This window comes from Lutra lutra, chromosome 14 (genome assembly GCF_902655055.1).
Source record: "Lutra lutra chromosome 14, mLutLut1.2, whole genome shotgun sequence".
Taxonomy (NCBI): domain Eukaryota; kingdom Metazoa; phylum Chordata; class Mammalia; order Carnivora; family Mustelidae; genus Lutra; species Lutra lutra.
The window spans coordinates 2,967,895-2,989,345 of NC_062291.1; the positions used below are offsets into that span (position 1 = coordinate 2,967,895).

General features: G+C 48.0%; 2 protein-coding genes across 5 annotated transcripts in view; one reads left to right on the forward strand and one right to left on the reverse strand.

Annotated features, from left to right (window-relative positions):
• Window positions 1-586: 586 nt before the first annotated feature.
• Window positions 587-16,344, reverse strand: C14H1orf131 (chromosome 14 C1orf131 homolog). Of its 2 annotated transcripts, none has more exons than XM_047701971.1 (7): window positions 16,120-16,344; window positions 13,952-14,298; window positions 4,017-4,073; window positions 3,226-3,321; window positions 2,990-3,076; window positions 2,181-2,233; window positions 587-883 (listed from the first exon to the last, which is right to left on the reverse strand). In XM_047701971.1, exons 1-7 carry the CDS (start codon window positions 16,205-16,207, stop codon window positions 745-747), a joined length of 867 nt encoding a protein of 288 aa, XP_047557927.1. In that variant the 5' UTR covers window positions 16,208-16,344; the 3' UTR covers window positions 587-744. The 2 variants fall into 2 exon arrangements, with proteins under 2 accessions (XP_047557927.1, XP_047557926.1); XM_047701970.1 differs by having other exon boundaries at window positions 13,952-14,304.
• Window positions 15,675-21,451, forward strand: part of GNPAT (glyceronephosphate O-acyltransferase) — a 37,013-nt gene continuing 31,236 nt past the window's right edge. The window contains exons 1-2 of one of the 3 annotated variants that reach the window (XM_047701967.1): window positions 16,777-16,815; window positions 16,854-17,036. In XM_047701967.1, the coding sequence (XP_047557923.1) occupies window positions 16,792-16,815; window positions 16,854-17,036 (207 nt within the window). In that variant the 5' untranslated portion in view covers window positions 16,777-16,791. Of the gene's footprint in view, window positions 16,059-16,430; window positions 16,571-16,776; window positions 16,816-16,853; window positions 17,037-21,451 lie in introns of those variants that run through there. The other 2 variants (XM_047701966.1, XM_047701968.1) reach the window with 2 other exon arrangements.

A 21,451-nucleotide genomic window follows, 5' to 3' on the forward strand; every position in this document is an offset into this window, starting at 1 on the left:
TTTGGCTCAGGTCACGATCTCAGGGTTGTGAGACAGAGCCCTGCATTAGGCTTTGCGCTCAGTGGGGAGTCTGCTTGGGATTCACTTGCCCCCTTTCCCTGCCCCTCTCCCTGCTCATGTGCTCACTCTGTCTCTCTAAAATAAATAAGCCGGGGCGCCTGGGTGGCTCAGTTGGTTAAAGCCTCTGCCTTCGGCTCAGGTCATGGTCCCAGGGTCCTGGGATCGAGCCCCGCATCGGGCTCTGCTCAGCGGGGAGCCTGCTTCCCTTCCTCTCTCTCTGCCTGCCTCTCTGCCTATTGTGATCTCTGTCTGTCAAATAAATAAATAAACTCTTTAAAATAAATAAGTCTTTTAAAAAGGAAAAGGCAATTTAAAGCTATTAGCATTTACAAGTCAATAAATTATTAAGTTTATGAAAAATCACATTATAAGCAAATGCCCAAAACACCAGGGAAAGCAAATCTAGTGTAAATCTCACCGGACAGGATTAAGCATAGGTTAATAGGTTTTTCAATAGGTTTGCTTTCTACGCCCAGTGCAGCTGGCCCTTCCCGCCACCCACTCATCGCCGTGAAACAGACACTTAAGGAACTACACATTTTATTATTCCTGAAATTTTTTCCCTAAAAATAGAAAAGCGGCCTATGAAATATAAAATAAATAAGAAGAATCTGGAAGTCTTATAGGGGTCCAGTTTCAGTGCAGCAGCACTTTGCTGTTCCTCTCTTTATTTTATAAAGGACTTCACTTCGCCACTCGGGAGGAATTTATTTTCTTGATATCAACCTGACTCAGAATCAGCGTCCCATTTTTGAATTTTCCAATCTGCCCAATCCGTCCGCTGGACAAAATACTAGGAGCTGATTTCTTCTTTTTGGATTTCCTGCAGTTAAAGGGGGAGAAAAGTAGCAGAGTTAAGCTTATGAAGAAGGACAAGAGGATGGCAACACCAGCAACCAAGTGACCACGGTCCGCTCCTGCAAACTCCTGGGGTCATCCCGTGCACACCACCCTCCACCGCTCTGCCACAACCACCACCCACCTTCCTGTGGTCCCTGAAACATGCCAGCCGCCTTCCTGTCTCGGGGCCCTTGCTTCTTCTACAGAGAATGTTCTGCTACTGATCTTTCTAGGCTGTGCCCTCCCCTTCACTCAGTTCTCAACCCAGAGGTCACCCCCCTGCCGAATGACATCCCAGCCCTCCCACCCCCAGTGATATTCTTTTATAATGCTTTACTGCAACCTCCTCAGAGAACCTGACATTCCCTTGCTTACCTGTTTGTAGGTTTCGAGGTGTTTCCCTCACTACAATGTAAGCTCCCCAAAGGCAGGTATACCCCCCCCAACCCCAGGCGATCATGGCTGAATTCCCAACACCCGACACCTAAGACACCTATGTGCCTGGCACGCAGCAGACCCTCAACAGACAGACGCATGTGGCCAGGACAAATGACCACCCATGCACAAGCTCACTAAGGAGTCCAAGAAGAGGGTTAAGACAAAAGAAGTCAAGGGATGCCTGGGTGGCTCAGTGGATTAAGCCTCTGCCTTCAGCTCAGGTCATGATCTCAGGGTCCTGGGATCGAGCCCCACATCGGGCTCTCCACTCAGCAGGGAGCCTGCTTCCCCCTTTCTCTCTGCCTGCTGCTCTGCCTAGTCGTGATCTCTCTCTCTCTCTACATCAAATAAATAAAATCTTTAAAAAAAAAAAAAAGACAAAAGAAGTCAATTTTGAAATGGTAATTCAGGGAGTGAGGAAAGGCTTATTTGGACCAAAGCTAAGAAACCAGCATGAAGAGACTCGATGATCTGTTCCTCAGGTCACGGCGCTCTGCTTCCTGCGGTACGGCAGAGAACAGGACACGGCCCTGGACCCTGCCGCCATGCAGGCAGGCTCTTAGTGTGGGCTAGGAATGTCAACCTCAGTTTCTCCACGAGACACCTGAGCTGTCTGATCTTCGCAAATGGGAGCCTGGAGGACATTCCTGATTCAGTTCTGAGGGAGCTGTTCAATCTGGGACACTGTCTTCCCCCCACCTGGGACTTGCTCAGAACGCATGAGGGGCAGTGAAGCACTCTACCGGGCTAGAAACACCAGGTAAACTCCAGGCGTTAGTTTCAGAACTAATCAATAGGTTTACCCAGATCATTCCTCCCCAGTACCTGAGGATGTCACTCACCTGTCTTCCTGCCCTCTCCTCTTCTTTTTCTTGAAGATATCTGTGTCCTGGGCCTGATTTCAGAATTTAGGATAATATATGTGTCAATAATGGATAACAGAGATTCAAAAACAGACAAGAGGTGTGTGATCAAAAGCCAGTGAGGCGGGCGCCTGGGTGGCTCAGTGGGTTAGGCCTCTGTCTTCGGCTCAGGTCATGATCTCAGGGTCCTGGGATCGAGCCCCGGATTGGGCTCTCTGCTCAGTAGGGGGCCTGCTTCTCTCTGTCTCTCTCTCTCTCTCTCTGCCTACTTGTGATCTCTGTCTGTCATATAAATTTTAAAAATCTTAAAGAAAAAAAAAAAGCCAGTCAGGCACCATTTACTTTTCATCTTTTTCTCAAGCAGGCATATTAAACATACACTCGGTTTCATCCTAAAGCTCTTTCAAGAGTGTCAAAGGTCATTCCAGAAAAAACTGACAGGAGAAACATTCCATCTTTCACTATAGGGGAAAGGGAGGGAGCACAGAATCTACCCCTCTGTCATCTGTCATAAGCCCTTGTGTTCTGTACAATGTAAAACGCAACACAGGAGAAAGACCACAATAGCTGATGGGATCTGAGCAGGAACTCGCTATTTCAGAGCAAACCCTTCACGTGAATATGCCGGCTTCCCTGGCTAGTGTTAGAGAACGAAGCTGACTTGAACAGGGGAAAGAATGATCATGTCACTCACTACCTTACTGTGGCCACTGCCTCCCGACTCCACTGTGGCCAACTGCGGCCACCACCTGGTTCTAGCTTGGTAACAAAACGGCTTTTACTCGTACCATTCTCTTTTCTTCTTCCTTGGCTGCCTTCTTTTCTTTGATTTGCTCCTGCAACACCTTGTAATTCACGTAACTGTTTTTGGGAGGCTGAAATGCAACAGGAAAAATAAAATCCAGAGATACCACTTTTTTATTTTGCAAGGATCTCCCAGTAACCCCTCCCCTGCCTTGCCCTGGGTTCTCCCCTTTCCTGTAGGTATCCCGTCTGCTGATGAGAGATAGAAGCAGCCCCTCACCTGAGCACCCAGCATGATGGCGCGTTCCCGCTCCAGGAGTCGTTCCTTCCCTTTTCCATAACCCGTGATCCCAAACCGGTGCACTTCCAAGCGAGCCTGTGGACGCAGAGCGGAATGAACCTCAAGTGCATTCCAGAGACCCCCGGGAAGAGATCTACCTCTGGGGTAGGCCACGTCAGACACGATGTGCTGGAGCGGGAACTCTGTCGTGCTGTGGTTTACAGAGCTCTGTGGCGGTCTTACGTAATTTCTTACCATAACCTCCCAACATGCGTTCTCCCGTGTTGAATTCTGGGCAGATGAAGCAACAGAGCTCTGCATACTAGGATTCTCTCTGCAAGCTACTGCCCTTCCAGACAGGAATTTCCACGTAAAAGTCCCTCTCTGAACATTCGCGCCCTCTGAGAAACCACTTCTCATAGGTGCTTCTAATACAGATTTGTGTTTGTTTGTTTAAAGATGCTGCAGAGGAAGAGAGATGCCCCTTCTCAGCAGTTGAATTACCTCCTCCTGTCTTTTTTCTCATGCACTTTAAAAACATAGTTACAACCGCAGAATACACACTTCCCTCCCTGCTTCTCAACTTACCTCTGCATCGTGGGCCCTGCAGCCACAAACCAGTGTGTTTTAAGTGACAGCCTAGTATTCACCACCTGAAGGCAGGGGATTCGCTTAACCATTATTTCAACCACTGGACATGGAAATATATATATATATGGATATATAAACATATATATTTTTGGGGGGTTACTCCAAAACTGAAAAAAAATGAACAGTTTCAAAACACGTACCTTCTCTAAGTTAAATTCTTGTCTCTCCACACCTTTCCCAGGGATACTAGTTTTGGTCTGAAAAGAAAAAAAATTATTGAGATCCTCTGTGACTGTATCATTGGCGCATTTGTCACCAACAGAGTGGTCATGTTTTAAAAAGCCTTGAAACTGGCCCAGATGCCCAAATACCAAATGACAACACAAGCGTGCTGCACGAAAGTCTTCGTCAAAGAAAAATGGAGAAAAAAAATGTTAAGGTATCAAAGCTTAAGAAAGGATGAGAATTTTTTTAAAAATACAAAAATAAAAAAGATGATGCGAGACACCAACATCTCTCATAAACCACATGCAGAAGATTCTGTTCAGTGGGGGTTTAGAAGAGGGTTAGTGAGCAGGGATTCTGGAGGATAAACACTATATATCTTTTTATTATTTATTTTTTTTTTAGAGGAGAGAGAGTGCGTGCATGAGCAGCGGGGTGGGGCAGAAGGTGGGGGAGAGAGCGTCTTGGGCAGGCTCCATGCCCAGCACGGAGCCCACCGTGGGGCTCAATGTCATGACCAAGATCATGACCTGAGCCAATATGGAGAGTCGGACACTTAACTGACTGCGCTGCTCAGGCGCCCCTTAAACATTACATTTAAATAGCTCTTTCCGGGCGCCTGGGTGGCTCAGTGGGTTAAGCCGCTGCCTTCGGCTCAGGTCATGATCTCAGGGTCCTGGGATCGAGTCCCACATCAGGCTCTCTGCTCAGCAGGAAGCCTGCTTCCCTCTCTCTCTCTCTGCCTGCCTCTCCGTCTACTTGTGATCTCTCTCTGTCAAATAAATAAATAAAATCTTTAAAAATAAATAAATAAATAAATAGCTCTTTCCCTCTTTCTTCCCATCCACCCATTAAAATAATGGCTAACAAAACTCTCTTAACTAAATATTTTTACAGGAACATCACATTTCTAGAAATGGAGATTTGGTTTATAATTCTCAATACAAAATAAAGGTGCTGCAAATGCCTTCAAAGCATGTGATTCTTTACACCGACACGGCCACTAGCTATGGTTACCAGCCCACAGAACTGACCAGAAGCTTGAGATCTGAAGGAAATGTACTGTCACATCTGGCTAACAGCAGCGGTCACCACTCTACCCCAGCCACCGAGTCTAGGCCAACAGGAAGCAGGGTCTGAAAGCTGGGGAGCCTCCAGTCAAGGCACCCTTGCAGCCGGCCGCCCACCAGGGCAGCACTCCCCCCCCCCCATCCTGCTCAGCAGGGGGCGCTGTGGAGGGACGCAGCAGTGCCCTGCACCACACCCTGCTGAGACAGGGGCCTTGATCACAGCTGTCTGCAGGTCTCCCCGTCCCTCCTCCCAACGGAAGCTGTACTCTGGATGATCCTGGTTGTATTGTGGATGTGTGGGTCGATCACTGAATGCCTCCCCAGGTGACAGGCTCTCTGACCATGTCCTGACCTTCCAGAGAGGTTCTTACAAAGTGGATACAGCGCTCACTGCTAAACGTTACCGGGGTCCGGGAATGGGAAGATGTGGCCAGTACTCTCAGTATTGACTGATCCACTACGAACGACGGCCCCCTGGGCAGTCACCACAGTGCTGCTCACCCACTGGCACGCTGCACAATGACTCTTGGCAGGACAGACAGAACATGGCACTACGAGGAGGTCTGCCACACTCCAAGCGTGTGGCCCCGTTCTGTGCTTACAGTCACAGTAAATGCATCTTCCACGTTACTTTACCAAGATTCCTGACTTTGATGATGCTTACGATTTTCCTCACTCCCGTATTTCACAGAATCAGATGCTTTAATTAAGACCACGGGCATACAAAGGACACCAGGAGCTTCCGTTCCTCTTCCCCAGAAAGTCTTATTTCCTGTTCTGTGCCTGGAAAAAAATGTCTTTACCCTGAAGTTAAAAAAACCTTTTCTGCTGGCATGCACACTCAGTCTATTTACTATGATAAACAGTACTACTTCTTCTGGCTTAAGTCTTAATGACTTCGGGATCACCCAGATCCTCAAACACAAATGGTAAGTTAAAGAAGAGAAACTGTGTGCGGTTCACAGACCTCCAAAATCCTAGGAAACATTTACCTCCTTTTCTAAAAATTTAAGTAGTTCTCTCTCTCTATTCTTCCCTCCCATCTGTCCAACGAGGCACCGGCTAACCAAAGTTTTCTGAGTTGAAAATTTCTTTCAAGAGCATGAGATTCCCGGTGTTACTGGAGATGGCACAGGTTCCCTCGGCTGCCCCATTTCCAGAACATCGGCACGAGGAAGGAACATCTAAGAGGACCTAAGCACTGTAATAAAATACTTGGCCACCTGCATGACTGTCACCGTGAGGCTGAAAGCCTTGGGTCTGGGGACAAGAGTGGCCCACAGAGAGGGGCACGGCTTCCGATGTCCCTGCTTTCCCCAACACCAACCCCACAGAACACCCCAGACCCCGCACGCAGGCCTCAGTTCACCCTGGCAGTGGGGACACCTGGGCCGAGGGCCTGTGTGGGCCTGGGTGGCAGGTCTGGGGGGACATAGATACCTTGCCATTTGCAAGCCCTCTGTTAACATTTTGCCAGAAATATCTCCGCTTTGCAGCTCTCGATTTGTCTGAGAAAAGGTCTGGATTCTAGATCCTTTTTATCATAAAAGCAAACATTCTTAGCTCACTATTTTCTGATGCTCAGTTCATAGGCATGACCCTGTCAATGTCTAACTTTTATTCACAGTTTTAAAGAACTTTCAGTCCATTACTTAGCATATATTACCTGATTTAGAAACCATCAGTGCTTCTCCCTGTCTGCTTTCCCCTGGTACTCACTGTAGCAGGCAACACCGGGTCCTCCCCTGCTTCTAGGCTTCCCTGCCTACCTGAAGTTAGGTAGGGCTATGTGAGTTTCTTTGGCCAAAGACATGTGAGCAGAGGGGAAGTATGCCCCTTCCATAAGGAACCTCTAAGAGCCATCCATCGACTCCCCTTCTCCGCCAGAGCAACTGAGAGCCTTCCAGCTGGCGGAGTTCCTATTATCCTGGGCCCCTAGACGAGGACAGTGTGTGACAGCACACTCTGTCCTTGCCAACCCTGATGGACATGTAAAAATAATTAATTTTTGCCTTCAAACCACTAAGATGTAGGGACTAAACTACCGAACCACAGCCTTATCTATCCTGACCACTAGAGCTATAGGGTCCCACACACAGGAAAGAGAAATGTTTACAGATTTTGAGAACTTGCGTGTCAGGCTCCGAAGACAGAAGCAAGCTATAAAACGAAGGAAGAGTTTGGGGTGCGAGATGAAGGCCGGCAGGCCCCTGGGGCTCGGTGAACGCGTCTATGGGCTGACTGGCTGACCAGAGCTATTTGTGGCTGCACTGGTAAGATTCTTTTCTTCTACTAGTTGCCGCCCAACCTTTGTCCAGAGAGAGAGCAGTTGGGTAAGTAAACAGTTTCTTTTCTACCAGCCCTGGATTTGCTAAAGAACAGGGGTGTGGAACAAAGTTATAGGGTGCCCTCGAGGGTAGAGGATTTCAGGGTTGAGCCTCGGGGAGGGATCGAGATACTGCAGAGGTCATGAGAGTAGTAAGCACTGTGGCAGAAACACGGGGACAGGTCTTTCTACCTAGTGAAGGTTCCCAGTCCACGCGCTTGTGTTACTCAAAGGACAAGGAGCCTAACCTAACCTGCTTGCTCTCCACTTGCTCTTGCTCTCTCGCTCACTCGCTTGCGCTCTCGCTCTCTCTCTCTCTAGCAGAACATCTTTCAAGTCAGAAAGCCTGGGGTCTGAACCTGAGCTCTGGTTCTTACTTCATATCCACAGTCCCTTCTGTGGAATCCTTAGAAAATTCAGAGGCTTTCACATCTTAGGAAGGTCACGCTGCCAACGCACTGAAGACAAAATACCACTTGGAGCAGGAGCCGCGGCAGAAGCGGCTCATTAAGGACATTTGTATCTCTGCCGCACGATCTGTGGATAATTCAAGCCAAACGGAATAGACAAAAATAATGCCTAAGCCTCGTATGAGTTCACGTCAGGTTTTGCTGCCAAATAAACCTGCACCAAACTTCCAAACAAAACCAAACCAAAGCTGTGCCTTCCAAAGCTCTGGGCTTCTGGAACTGCAGAGAGGGGGCGGCTGTCTGTTGAAACGCGGGGCAAGTATCTTAGCCTCTCTAGGCAGCGATGAAGACAGGGCAACTTGTCAGGATTCAGGGAGATAAGGAATTAGCGACCAGACTAAGTAATCACTTGAGCGGCGCACAAGCCCCATAAATGTCAGGTGTTACCATGATCTGCTACGTGCTTGGGAGCGGTCTGCACGCACCTGTGTGCGAGCCATAGGAGCCAAGAGGCCCTTCAGATCTAGAATCCACTGTCCTTGGATTTCTAGGATGTCTTTTTTTTTTTTTTAAGATTTTATTTATTTATTTGACAGAGAGAGGTATCACAAGTAGGCAGAGGCAGGCAGAGAGAGAGGAGGAAGCAGACTCCCCACTGAGCAGAGAGCCCGATGTGGGGCTCGATCCCAGGACCCCAAGATCATGATCTGAGCTGAAGGCAGAGGCTTTAACCTGCTGAGCCACCCAGGATGTCTTTCCTATCTCTTTCTATGGAGGCCACAAAGGAGGCTAAGGTTCAGCACATAGATTATGCTAAGGGCGGAGAAAACACACCAGCCTAGCAACTCTCGGCTCGTTTCCAATCGCCAACCTGGGGCTTTCACTCCCCCTCACAGGCAGCCTTGCACTCGGTCCTCAAATCCCAAGTCCAGGTCGGCCCCGGCCTGGCCCTACACCACAGCTCATCTTCTCTCCCCTCTGTCCTACTCCGCTACGCTTCCAGTTCCCAGACCCCCTCAGGCCTTCTCACCCACTGGGCACTGGTGTTGGCTCTTCTGGCTCCTCTCACGGGCCAGCATTAGCAGAGTGTCACCTTGTCCTGAGACTGCCTGCCCACTCCACCGAAAGGATGCTCTCTTACTCTCAAGACCCTATTTCTTTCCATTAGAGGTTTCAAAACTTTTTTTTTAAAGAGTTTATTAATTTGAGAGAGAGAGGGGGAGGGAGAGAGAGCGAGCCAGCATGAGGGGCAGAGGGAGAGGCTGACTCCTGGCTAAGCAGGAAGTCTGAATGCGGGACTCGATTCCAGGACCCTGGGATCATGACCTGAGCCGAAAGGAGACACTTAATCGACTGAGCCACCCAGGCGCCCTTTAAAACTCTTTTTAATTATATTATTGACTTGAGATCTGACTCTAGCAGTAGACTGTATACTCCACGAGGGTAGAGGACTATATCTCGTTCACTGCTGGATCTAGTGGGTCTGGCAAGTAGTGGGCACCCAATTATTTGTGAATAAATGAGTTAAGTGCATAAACAATCTGTTACCTACTATTTCCTACCAAACTACTTCTATAGTCACGGCTTTATAAAAGGGATAGGATCAGGATGTCCATTTATAGGTTAGACAGTTGGAATGGGTAAAATGTTCTATAAATGATGGCCAAGTTCCCTGATTAATCCATGAAATGGCGTGATGTTGGGGAAGGGTTTCCCCACAGAGCCAACAAGCAAATGCTCCCACACCAGCTACAATTCAACTCAACTGTGACACGCTATATCTGAAAATGGCATCAGATTGCACAGGTTACAGGCTCAGTCCTACAAGACTGCCACCCACGTCACTCAGCAGCTGCAAGCCCATGCTGTCACCCGTCTGTGCTTTGGACCAACCACCTACAGATCAGCAGCTCCCACAAACCCCCTCTTTGGATTCGATTAGTTTGCTAGAGTGGCTCGCAGAACTCAGGAAAGCCATCCACCTTACAGCGCACTGGCTGACTGTAAAAGGATGTAACTCAGAAACAGGCAGATGAGGGGACGCCCAGGGCAAGGTATGTGGGACAGAACGAGGCACTTCCATGTCCTCTCTGAACGTGTCACTCTCCAAGCACCTCCACACAGTCACCAACCCAGCTCTCCCAACCCTTTGGGTTTCTACGGAGGCTTAACTATGCCAGATTAAATCACTGGTCACAGGCAGTCAATTCAACCTCCAGCCCATTACTTCTCCCCAGAGGTCAGGGAGATGGGACTGAAAATTTCTAAACCTCTAATTGTGCAACTGATTCTCCTGGCAACCTGCTTCCACCTTTAAAGCACTTCCACATCACTTGCTAACAAAAGACACCTTTACATCCCCTAGGGAATTACAGGGATTACTGGAGTTCTGTGCCAGAAATGAAGCACAAAAACCAAATATAAATATATTTCTCATTATAAATCTCCATAGTACACCACGGACCCTGTTTCAATACACAATGCTGTTTAATCACAGTATATAGGTCACAGGTCCAAGTTCTAGGGAAGGAAGGTCACTTCCGGGGTTCAGGCAGGGCCAGCTGGGTTGTCCAACTTGTATCTCTCAAGTATTCTCCAAAGACAACCAGCGGACTCCATGTGGGCTGTTATTATCTTACTAGCTATTTGGGCTGATTCCATGTCTGCTGAACTGTCCTACAATGACCCGAAGCTTTCAGAGAACAGGGACTACAACTATCATTTACCACCTTATACAAACCCTTGGCATAGCATCACTTATCCTAATTACTCCCAGCTGACATCCTTAGCTGACATCCCCTTTACCAGGATATGCCATTAATACCCAGCGTTCTCTTCGTTTGTATTTGTTTACAAGTCGCAATACGACATCGAGTCTTTTACAGGTATATGTGTTTTTATTGTGTTCGTTTTCGGTCTCCTTATCCAGACACATTCATGTGTTCAAAAGATACATTTTAAAAAGAAGGAAAGGGCAGGATCGCCTGGGTGGCTCAGTGAGTTAAAGCCTCTGCCTTCTGCTCAGGTCGTGACCCCAGGTCCTGGGATCGAGCCCCACATCGGGCTCTTTGCTCAGCGGAGAGCCTGCTCCCCTCCCCCCCCCCGCCTGTCTCTCTGCCTACTTGTGATCTCTGTCAAATAAATAAATAAAATCTTAAAAAAAAAAAAAAAAAGAAGGAACGGGCAGAACGCCAAGAGCAACTGAAAAATTTCATTAAGGTCAGAAAATCCAAAATGTTGGATAAGCTGAGGTTCCCAAGAAAAGCCAATGAAAAAGGGGTTAATCAGAAGGGGAAGAAAAAGGATCTAACAGCTGGAAGCAGATGTTCTGTTAGTAAGAGACAGAGAAATGCACTCATTCAATGCCAACGTTTTTGTGCTATTAGAAAACTTTCCATTCTAGAAAGAACCCAACGAGTGTAAGAGGAAAGAGAAGACCGAGACATCTGAAGAAATGAGAGAGGTACCCAGATGTTTGTTAAATTCCCCAAACCAGAATTATATATGATGCAGTGTTCAACCTTTTTCACTGCATGGCACACACAGAAAATACTATGGTACACAAGGTTTGGTGCACAAGGGTTTGCTGTCATAATACTGACCACTGTAAGCTTCCCCGGCTGGCCAATGTGGTGACTCTGGCCAGCTGAATGGCCAAGGAAATCCACTTCCTGGCCTACCTGTGACAGCTCCCAGTGTCCCAGTATTTGGAGTTGGAAACTGACCTAGAATCCTAAAATAAAGGTAGATGATTACAAAAAGTGCTATTAGTCTTTGAGGAAGACAAGTTGGTGAACATGACATGAAGAGCTACCTGAACGCTAGGAAAGATGCCACAGCTGGGTTTTTTAAACCACAAACAAGATGGGGTAAGCACTGGATGCTAGCACGTGCTCACACACGTTCACCAAGAACGATGCAAGCCTGACTATCTTTGCAGTGGATTGAATTGTGGTCTCCAAAAAAAGACGTGACCATGTTCTAATCCCCAGAATCAGCGAATGGATCTTATTTCTAAAAAGGGTCTTCACAAGGGCGCCTGGGTGGCTCAGGTGGTTAAGGAACTAACTGCCTTGGGCTCAGGTCATGATCCTGGAGTCTTGGGATCGAGTCCCAAATCAAGCTCCCAGCTTGGTGGGGAGTCTGCTTCTCCCTCTGACCTCTCGCCTCTCATGCTCTCTCTCTCTCTCTCTCAAATAAATAAGATCTTTAAAAAAAAAAAAAAAGGGGGTCTTCGCAGTATAATTAAGTTAAGGATCTCATGACGGGACCCGTCCTAGATTTCGGGTGGGCCCTAATCCCAATGACAGCTGTTCTTCTAGGAGAAAGGTAGAGGGAGATTTGAGACTCCGATGGACACAGGGCCGCATGCAGGTGAAGGAGGAGTTGACGGTGATGCAGCCACGAGCCAAGCCCAGAGCCACAGGTGGAAGAAGGAAGGATTCCCTTTCGGAGGCGGGTGTGCCAGACCAACACCTTGACGTTGGCCTTTCTGGCCTGCAGAACTGTAAGACAACAAGCATCCTCCCAGCAGCCCGAGGAAACCAATACAGTCCCCTTTCCCTTTGATGACAGACAAAAGTTTACAGGACATGAGGAATGCAACAGAAATAGAATGCCTGGATTTTTGCACGGATCCTTAATGCCCTTGTGGGTAAGTTGGATAAGCAACTACACCTCTCTCCTGGACTGAATTTTGCATAAGACTTAACACATTCAGTCTGGGAGAGATTACTGCTCAGTGAAATCCAGCTGCTTTCCACCAGAATGCAAGTTCCTTGAGAAAAGGCAGTTTTGTCTCTTTTGTTCAATGCTGTATCCCCATGCCTTGTGGCCAGAAATAGTTGACTGACTGACTTTTCTGAGCACCATCAGGCAGAAGGCTTATCAGCATGGAAGGGTGCACTCAGCAGGCTTATGTTCCTCAAACTCTGTACATGCCTAAGGAAGTCTTGTCTTCAGACCTGGCCCTTTGCTGGTTCCCGGGAGCTGACCAATTGTCTGATAAGAGCGTTTTTGCATCCCTAAGGCCTTGAGCCAAGCCGTCTAAGTTTGCCCAGATTATTTATAGCAACAATGTGATTGATGGTCAATATCTACTTTTTTCCTGGGTGCCTAGAGCTTCAATAACTACGGTCAGTCTGTTTGTCTACCTAATGCATTTCTCAGTAAAAACCGTGGACACCCAGGCTGGGGTGAAATTCCATGGTTGGCCAACACCCCACATACTGTCACATGTCGCCGCTGGGGGAATGAAACGCATCCCATGCAATTCCACTAGGAGGGGACATCTAGACTCTGACACCTGGTTTCCTCCAGGCCTCCCTTCCTGCACTTTTTTCCTTCACGGCTTTTACTCTGTATCCTTTTGCTGTGGTAATTTGTAACCGTGATGGTGACTTCATGCTGAGTGTTGAGGCCTGTGAGAGCTTTTCGCAAACCATCAAGCCAGAGGGTGGTCTTGGGGACCCCTGACACGGTCTGAAAAGACAGTCATCTAAGGAAGCCTGGCAGGCTCAGTCGGTACAGCCTGCAACTCTTGATCTTGGGGTCATGAGTTTAAGCCCCAAGTCAGGTAAGAGTGCTTAAATGAATAAAACCTTTTATATGTTTTTTGATTAAAAAAACTTTAAAAAAAACAATTTATTTATTTATTTGAGAGCAAAAGAGAGAGAGAAAGCACGAGCAGAGGGAAAGGGAGGAGACTCCCCGCTGAGCAGAAAGCCTAGCTCCCAGCACCCTGAGGTCATGACCTGAGCTGAAGGCAGCCGCTTAGCAGACGGAATCACCCAAGCACCCAAACCCTTTAAAAAAAAAAAAGGGGGGGGCGCCTGGGTGGCTCAGCGGGTTAAGCCGCTGCCTTCGGTTCAGGTCATGATCTTGGGGTCCTGGGATCAAGCCCCGCATCGGGCTCTCTGCTCAGCAGGGAGCCTGCTTCCTCCTCTCTCTCTCTGCCTGCCTCTCTGCCTACTTGTGATTTCTCTCTCAGATAAATAAATCTTTAAAAAAAAAAAAGGAAAAAGAAAGAAAAAAGAAAAGATACTTCTCTAAAACTGCGATATCAGGGTTTTCACCATATACACAGAAACTAACCAACTCATTACCTGTGTGTTTTCATCTTGATCCAGCTTCTCTTTTCTTTTCTTATTTCTGCTGTGAAATTCTATCACTTCTACTGGCTCTCTGGGGTTCTTCAGGGTTGGGGGAGATACCGCAGCACTAGGGGCTTCCGGTCCTGAAGGGGAGCCAGTGGGGGTCACAGCAGGCGCACGCCGCACCTCTTCTTGGAGTTCCTTGAAGAAGCTGGAGGCGCTCTTCCTTTGACCTCTTCCAAGGGAACCAGGTAGGGGAGCTGGCTCTGCTGCCGCGACCACCGGCGTCTCGGCACCTCTCTTCTTGTTTTCTCCTCTCCTCCTGATCCTTTTCTGTTCTGCTTCATCTTCTGTCTCCTCTGTTTCTTCAAACACAGAGCAGGAAAATAAACAGCTTTGGTTTTATCAAATTGTCAAATCACGTGAATGTGTCTGTATGTACGCCACGGCTATCAACACCCAGAAATACAAAGAAACAAAAGATTTCTTTTTCTTCAAATGGGGTGATTTTTGCACAGTTCTGGGGTAGGGGTATTTTTATTTTCTTTTTTAATTTTAATTCAATTAATTAACATATAATGTATTATTGGTTTCAGAAGTACAGGTCTGTGATTCATCAGTCTCATATAATACTCAGTCTCATCACATCACATGCCCTCCTTAACACTCATCACCCACTTACCCCATTCCCCCAATGCCCCCTCCAGTAACCCTGTTTGTTTTCTGATTCTCTTACGGTTTGTTGTATTTGCACAATATGTAGAATCCAAGACGCAACATCTTTTGCTAGGTAACTAACTATCGTCATGTCTGACCTATGGCACAATTACTTCAGCCCTGACCGCAGTCCATAGTAAGAGCAACCTCAAGGCAACAGTCTCCAGGGAACTGGCAATCCCCATTGGCTCAGGCTTTGTGCGAAAAATGTCTGACACTACAGCTGATGTTTTATTTTTTAATACTCTCTAGGGTTGCGGGTGGGTATTACAGTCTTCCCATTTTTTTTTCAGTTATGAATTAGGATGAACCTACGACAAGTGGTTCAATGTGAACACATTTATTTTCTACGAAATACCCGTATCGCCTCTATGTTTCACCTGTTCAATTCTGACCAGCCACCTGAAGGCTCTGACTTCAAGTGCTCACCTGAGTAAATACATGAAAGACGGGGACTATATGGCAAATTCTCCATACTTTTTAGCTATTATTTTTACTGTGTAAGTGAGCTTAGAATCTTTTTTTTTAAGAATTTATTTATTTATTTATTTATTTATTTATTTATTTGACAGACAGACAGACAGACATAGATCACAAGCAGGCAGAGAGAGGAGGAAGCAGGCTCCCCGCTGAGCAGAGAGCCCCATGCGGTGCTCGATCCCACAATCCTGGGATCATGACCTGAGCCGAAGGCAGATGCTTTAACCCCCAGAGCCACCCAGGCGCCCCGAGCTTAGAATCTTGAGCAATGGCTCCCAACTACAATAGCTTTCGCAACAGCACGTTACAAATTGAAGAAACGTTTGCTCCTTAAAAACACCAATGCCCAGGCTATCTCTTGCCTGAGCAAGGGATGTCACCTAGCCTGGACCAAATTCTTCAGTGTGTGGAACTGTCCTTTCCTACTAACGTGCCAGGCGGTTGCCAATCTCAAATAACCGTTTTTCTTTCCTTCTCCCCAAACAAAAAGAGAGGACGGCCAACTTAGTGGAAGTCCGCGGGGGAGGAACGCACTGAAGGTTGGGGGTCTACGATGACAAGGTGGCACCACGGCACTAGGGTCACGCGGGGCTGGGAGGGCGGTGTGGGGCAAGCAGGCTTCCCAGACGGCCGGGAAATATCCACGGGGTGGGGAGGGCTGTGTTCGGGAGCCCAAGGTCCTGCGCGCATCACATCCTGCAAGCCTGAAAGCCTCGGCGCTTCCGACGAGCAGCCACGCCGGCGCCCACACTCAGGCACCGCTCCGGAGGCTCGGTCCAAGAAGAGCACCGACAGAGCCCGGCCGTGGGGCGCGGGGAAGGGGACCTCTGTCGGAGGCGTGTGCTGCACCAATCCCGGGAACCAGGTCGCAAAGCTGAGGGGTGCTCCACGTGCAAGGGCCGAGGACGGCCCAGTCTCGAAGGTACAGCAGACCCTCAGCGGCCAGTCCGCTTCCCACGTGGGCCCCGAGGCCCCGCACTCACCCAAATCGTAAAGGTTCCGGAGCAGGGCGTCCAGCAGCGTCTGCGAGCCGGGAAGCGCGCGGGCCCCCAGCCCCTGCTCCTGAGCCATCGGGGATGGGGGGTGGGGGGCGCCGCCGCCGTACGGCCCACAGCCCGCGGGACACCCACACTTCCGAGTTCCGACGCGCTGCGCGCGCGCGTCGCAGGTCCCGGCGCGGCTTCCGTCCTGGTTAAGATGGCGGCGCCCGGGGTCCTGTGGAGCGGCCGCAGAGGGTGCCGCCGCCCTAGGCGAGGTCGGGCCGCCCAGCGCGGAAGAACCGCCCCCAGCAGCAGCAGCAGCAGCACCACCGCCTAGCAAAGAATTTCAGGCCCCGCCCGGGACGGCAGCCGCACCATGGATTCTTCTAGTTCATCCAACTCTTATTTCTCCGTCGGCTCCGCCAGTCCCGGCGCTGTCGTGCTCCTCTACTCGGTAGGCGCCCAGGGGAACGAGGCCCGGGGCGGGGCCGCGAGAGAGGACACCCCCACCCCCAACCCCGCTCGGTCCCGGCCTCCCACGGACACGACCCCTGGCCCGAAACAGTGGGTCCCGGGGCCGCCGAGGAGGGGTTAGGTGGTTGACTTGGTTTCCAAGGCAACGGTGTCGCGCCGCGTGTGTAAATGCGTGTGTGCTTTTAGAAGTTTCTATGGGCGATGGTTCCTCCGGTTCCTTTCCACTCGCTCCTTCTCGTTCCCTCTACCACGCACCGGGCCTTCGGAAAGCCCGTGGTACAGGAATGAGGCGTGCGAGTTGGATCTCCGTCTGCAGCGTGGGCTGCCTTTTGGTTAAACCTGAGAAACCTGCGGGTCTGACCTGGCCTGAGCTGCATCGGCGTGTGGCTCCCCACCCCGCCCTTTTGTTGCTGCCGTTAGGTTCCTGGGAGAAGAGTCTTTGGGTGGTAAGTGGGCATAGAGTTTGTAAGACGTAAAGTTTTTAATCTAGGAAGATTGGGAACTTCTAGAAATTTTTATTGCGTTTTTGTCTTCCATCCGTACTTTTCGCGAAAGTGACTCTGGAAGACACCTGAGGCCACCCAGCCTCTCCCAACTTGCCTTACAACCCCCAGCCCCGTCCTCCCTCTCCTGATTTTAACTGATCTTTTTCGCCGCCGCAATGTTGGTCACTCACGATTTATGTGAAGAAATTATGAGGTGAACCCTTTGTAGTTCTCAGGGTTGCACAATTATGGGGGAACTGATCTTTTTCTTTTTAACCACTAAATTAATTTTTATCTACTTTACAAGGAAATAAAAGAATGCATTTTCAAAGCATGTTACTATGTCCTGCAGGTTAGTGCCGGTTTGACTTTTTTTTTTTTTTTAAGATTTTATTTATTTATTTGAGAGAGAGACAGTGAGAGAGAGCATGAGTGAGAAGGTCAGAGGGAGAAGCAGACTCCCCATGGAGCTGGGATCCTGATGTGGGACTCCATCCCAGGACTCCAGGATCATGACCTGAGCCGAAGGCAGTCGTCCAACCAACTGAGCCACCCAGGCGTCCCCAGTTTCTGACTTTAATGTTAATGTGTGTAAGAAGGTCATAGCAGGGAAAAGTCGAAACAAGATAGACAAAAAACTTGGCTTCAAAAGAGAACCAATATATGCGGCTGTACATCAGGGAAACCGAAGTTTCTCCATGTTCCAGAGAATACTGGTGTCTCAGTTTGTTTCCTTGATGTGGAGAGCTCTGGGCCTATAATTGCTGTTAACTGTCCACTTCTGTAGGGTTAGTACTTTAACCTGTCTCCTCATCGACCTTCTTACTCCACACCTCTGTAGTAGAACTATTTTGACCTCATTTTCTGACTCTGGTATTCCAGAGCCGACGTGTAGGGAAGCAGCTTGCTGTGTACATCCGGTAGCTTTTTCAGCCCTAAACTGGTTTGTGAGTTGACTGCAACTTTGCACCTGTGTGTTAAAGGAAAGAACTGGTTTTTTACTTCCCTGTTTACTCCTGGTTCTTTCATGATAACACTTTTGCCAACTTTCTCACGTGAAAAGTTAAAGCAATTGTATTTGAGCTTTTTCTGCTTCTGAAGCTGGACAGAACCCTCACTACTGCCTAGTCTACTTTCATGATGACCTGAACTTTTTCTTAACTAGTTCAGGCTGGCCTTACTTCCTCAGCCACACTTACTGTACAATACTCCCATCTAATATGAGAGTAGTGCTCAGAGATATTTTAAGATACTCCTGATTGCAGGAAACATTACTGCACTCGTTACCTGTAGCATCCTACTCCTAATTCTCCACTCCCAAGATGTGGACGTGAAAGATCCACCCCATGTGTCCTTGGACTTGAAGTCATGGCAATAAATAGTTAGAATTGAGATAAGGGCAATGACCGAATCACGCACAGTATGTTGTTGGAGGAAAGAGAAGGAGCACCGGACCTGTTCCAGGCTTCAGAGAAGGCTTTTAGGAGAAGGTGATACCCAAGCTGAGTTTCTGGGAGACGAGGGAGGAGAGGAAGACTGGCCCAGGCATCCCTGTAAGAAAGCCAGTCCTTTGCATGTTTGGGAGAACCAAGAGGTTAGGTAAGGGTCAAATAAAGGAGACATGAGAAACAAAACTAAGGAAGTAGGCAGAAGGTACTTCCTAAGGGCGTTTTATATACCAGGTTTATACCCCTTAAGGATAAAGTCTTTACTTTCTGAGGGAACATTTCAGGATGATCAGATTTGTATTTTTGAAAGTGTAAGAAGACTAGGTTTCCGGAGTGGTTGTTTGTGTGGATAACCTTTACTTGAGCACAGACTGTAGAAGGAGAATCTGATTGGAGAAGGGAATCTGATGCCAAAAGCGTGGAGATCAGCAGAACACTACTGTAGTAATTCCAAGAGGTGATGAAAGCCTGAGGCAATGGCAGTGAGCTTGGGGAGAGGGGAGATGGACGAGTGTGTGTGCTATTTAGGACAGTGGAAGTGCCGTGACTAAGAGGAGGTTTCTGTGATTTGGCCTCTGGGTGGATGTTGATGCCTTTTGCTGATAGGAAATCTGGGGAGAGGAACAGGTTTAGTCGGGGTAATATAATAATTTCAGTTTGGGATGTGTTCAGTGTGAGACGCCAGTGGTAAAATGAATGACTTTTAACTAATGGATTATTATGTTATGGACCCGATACATCACAAAATGTTGGGGAGACATCCAGATAGAGTTAGAAATATGGTATCAGAGCAAACAAGGTCTGGCCTGAATCTATGGATTCGTCAGACATCAGCAAGTAGATTGTATGAGAAGCCATAGGTCTGCTGGAAACCTTTCCATGAGACCACAGAATGAAAAAGAAGAGTGGGGCTGGAGAATTACTGGTATATCCAGAACCCAAACTATGATTTCCTGAATGAATGAAAAATCTGGACTCCTTACAACATCTTACAAGACTACGTAATTGCTACCTCCCTGATTTTACCAATCTTGCACACTGGGCTTCAACCACACTGGCCTTCTGTTTCTCAGACAGTAAGCCTGCTCTCTCAGGAGGGCACACCGTTCCCTCTGTGTTTTCCCAGAAATTGGCATTGCTGCTTTCCCCTCTACCTCCCCACCCACCTTTTTTTTTTTGAGGTCACAGCTCAAATATCACCTCACAAAGAGGCCTTACCCAATCATTTGATCTAAAGTAGCTCTCCAGTCACTCCTTCTCGTTACTCTATTTTCTTTATATTCCTTTCTAGGGTTGTGCTGCTCTCAAAGCTCATTGTTAATTTTCCATGACGTTTGTGAGCCCGTTTTTGGGACACAGCCGCTATTAAAGATTAAAGATTAAGTTTTACAAATTTACAGTTAAAGAAATTGTTAAAAACAAAAGTAACAAATACTCAAAACTCAGCACTTCCTAATTATTTTACTAGATTTTGCTATTATCTATGCTTTTGAGGTTATTTATGTCCGCGATACTGGGAGATGGAAATCCTATGTAATCATGGCTACTACACAGCTCTCCCCAGCTCCTTGTTCAGTGAGGTCATGTTGGTAGCTTGAAATCTGCCATGGTGGGAGTGTAAATGCCACCGAAATTGGCGAGTGCTATAAATCAGGGCTCTCACGTAGTTAATCACTCACCAGCATGCTACCGCTAGTATGCCTAAGTAAACTTTATTTGTGTCTGTCTTTCCTTAAGGAAGTGTAGGCTCCTTCAGTACACATTCTTTATTTAAGTTTTTCTTTTTAAGATTTTATTTATTTATTTGACAAACAGAGGTCACAAGTAGGCAGAGAAGCAGGCAGAGAGAGAGGGGGAAGCAGGCTCCCCACCGAGCAGAGAGCCTGATGCGGGGCTCGATCCCAGGACCCTGGGATCATGACCTGAGCGGAAGGCAGAGGCTTTAACCCACTGAGCCACCCAGGCGCCCCTTCAGTACACATTCTTTGTCTGCTTTGTTCATGCTTTATTCACAGCCTGTGGAACAGTGCCTGGTACATTGTGGGCTCTCCGTAACTCTGTTGAATGAATAGAGCCTCCAGGGCTTCAAAAGAGAGGTACGAGGAGAAGCCTGTTTACTGGCACATGAGGAGGGGCTGCTGTAAAAAGTAAGAGAGAACGCAGGGAAACAACCTAAACCTTCTTTTTTGGGCTCCTCTTTGTATTGTCCTCCTAGATAAGTAGCCTTGTAAATATATTTATCTTATGATGGTAAATACTTCTCCATCATGGTTTTGGGAAGGCCAACAAATGAGTAGTTAACACTCAACCCTAGCTGCAGGTAAGAGTCACTGGGAGTACTTTTAAAAATCATTCTGATGCCCAGGTACCATTCACAGACCAAATTAATCAAGAATCTCTAGGGGCACCTGGATGGCTCAATCATTTCAGCGTCTGACTCTTTATCTCAGGTGTTAGTCTCAGGGTGTGGAGCCTACTTAAAAAAAAAAAAAAATCTCAAGGCGTCTGGGTGGCTCAGTCATTAAGCATCCGCTTTTGGCTCAGGTCATGATCCCAGGATCCTGGGATGGAGCTCACATCGGGCTCCCAGCTCGACCAGGAACCTGCTTCCCCCTCTCCGCTTGTGTTCCTTCCCTCGCTGTGTCTCTCTCTGTCAAATACATAAATAAAATCTTAAAAAAAAATAAAAATAGGGGCGCCTGGGTGGCTCAGTGGGTTAAAGCCTCTGCCTTCCGGCTCAGGTCATGATCTCAGAGTCCTGGGATGGAGCCCCACATCGGGCTCTCTGCTCAGCAGGGAGCCTGCTTCCTCCTCTCTCTCTGCCTGCCTCTCTGCCTACTTGTAATCTCTGTCAAATAAATAAAATCTTTAAATAAATAAATAAAAATAAAAATAAAATCTCTAGGGGGGCCTGGGCATCAGTATATT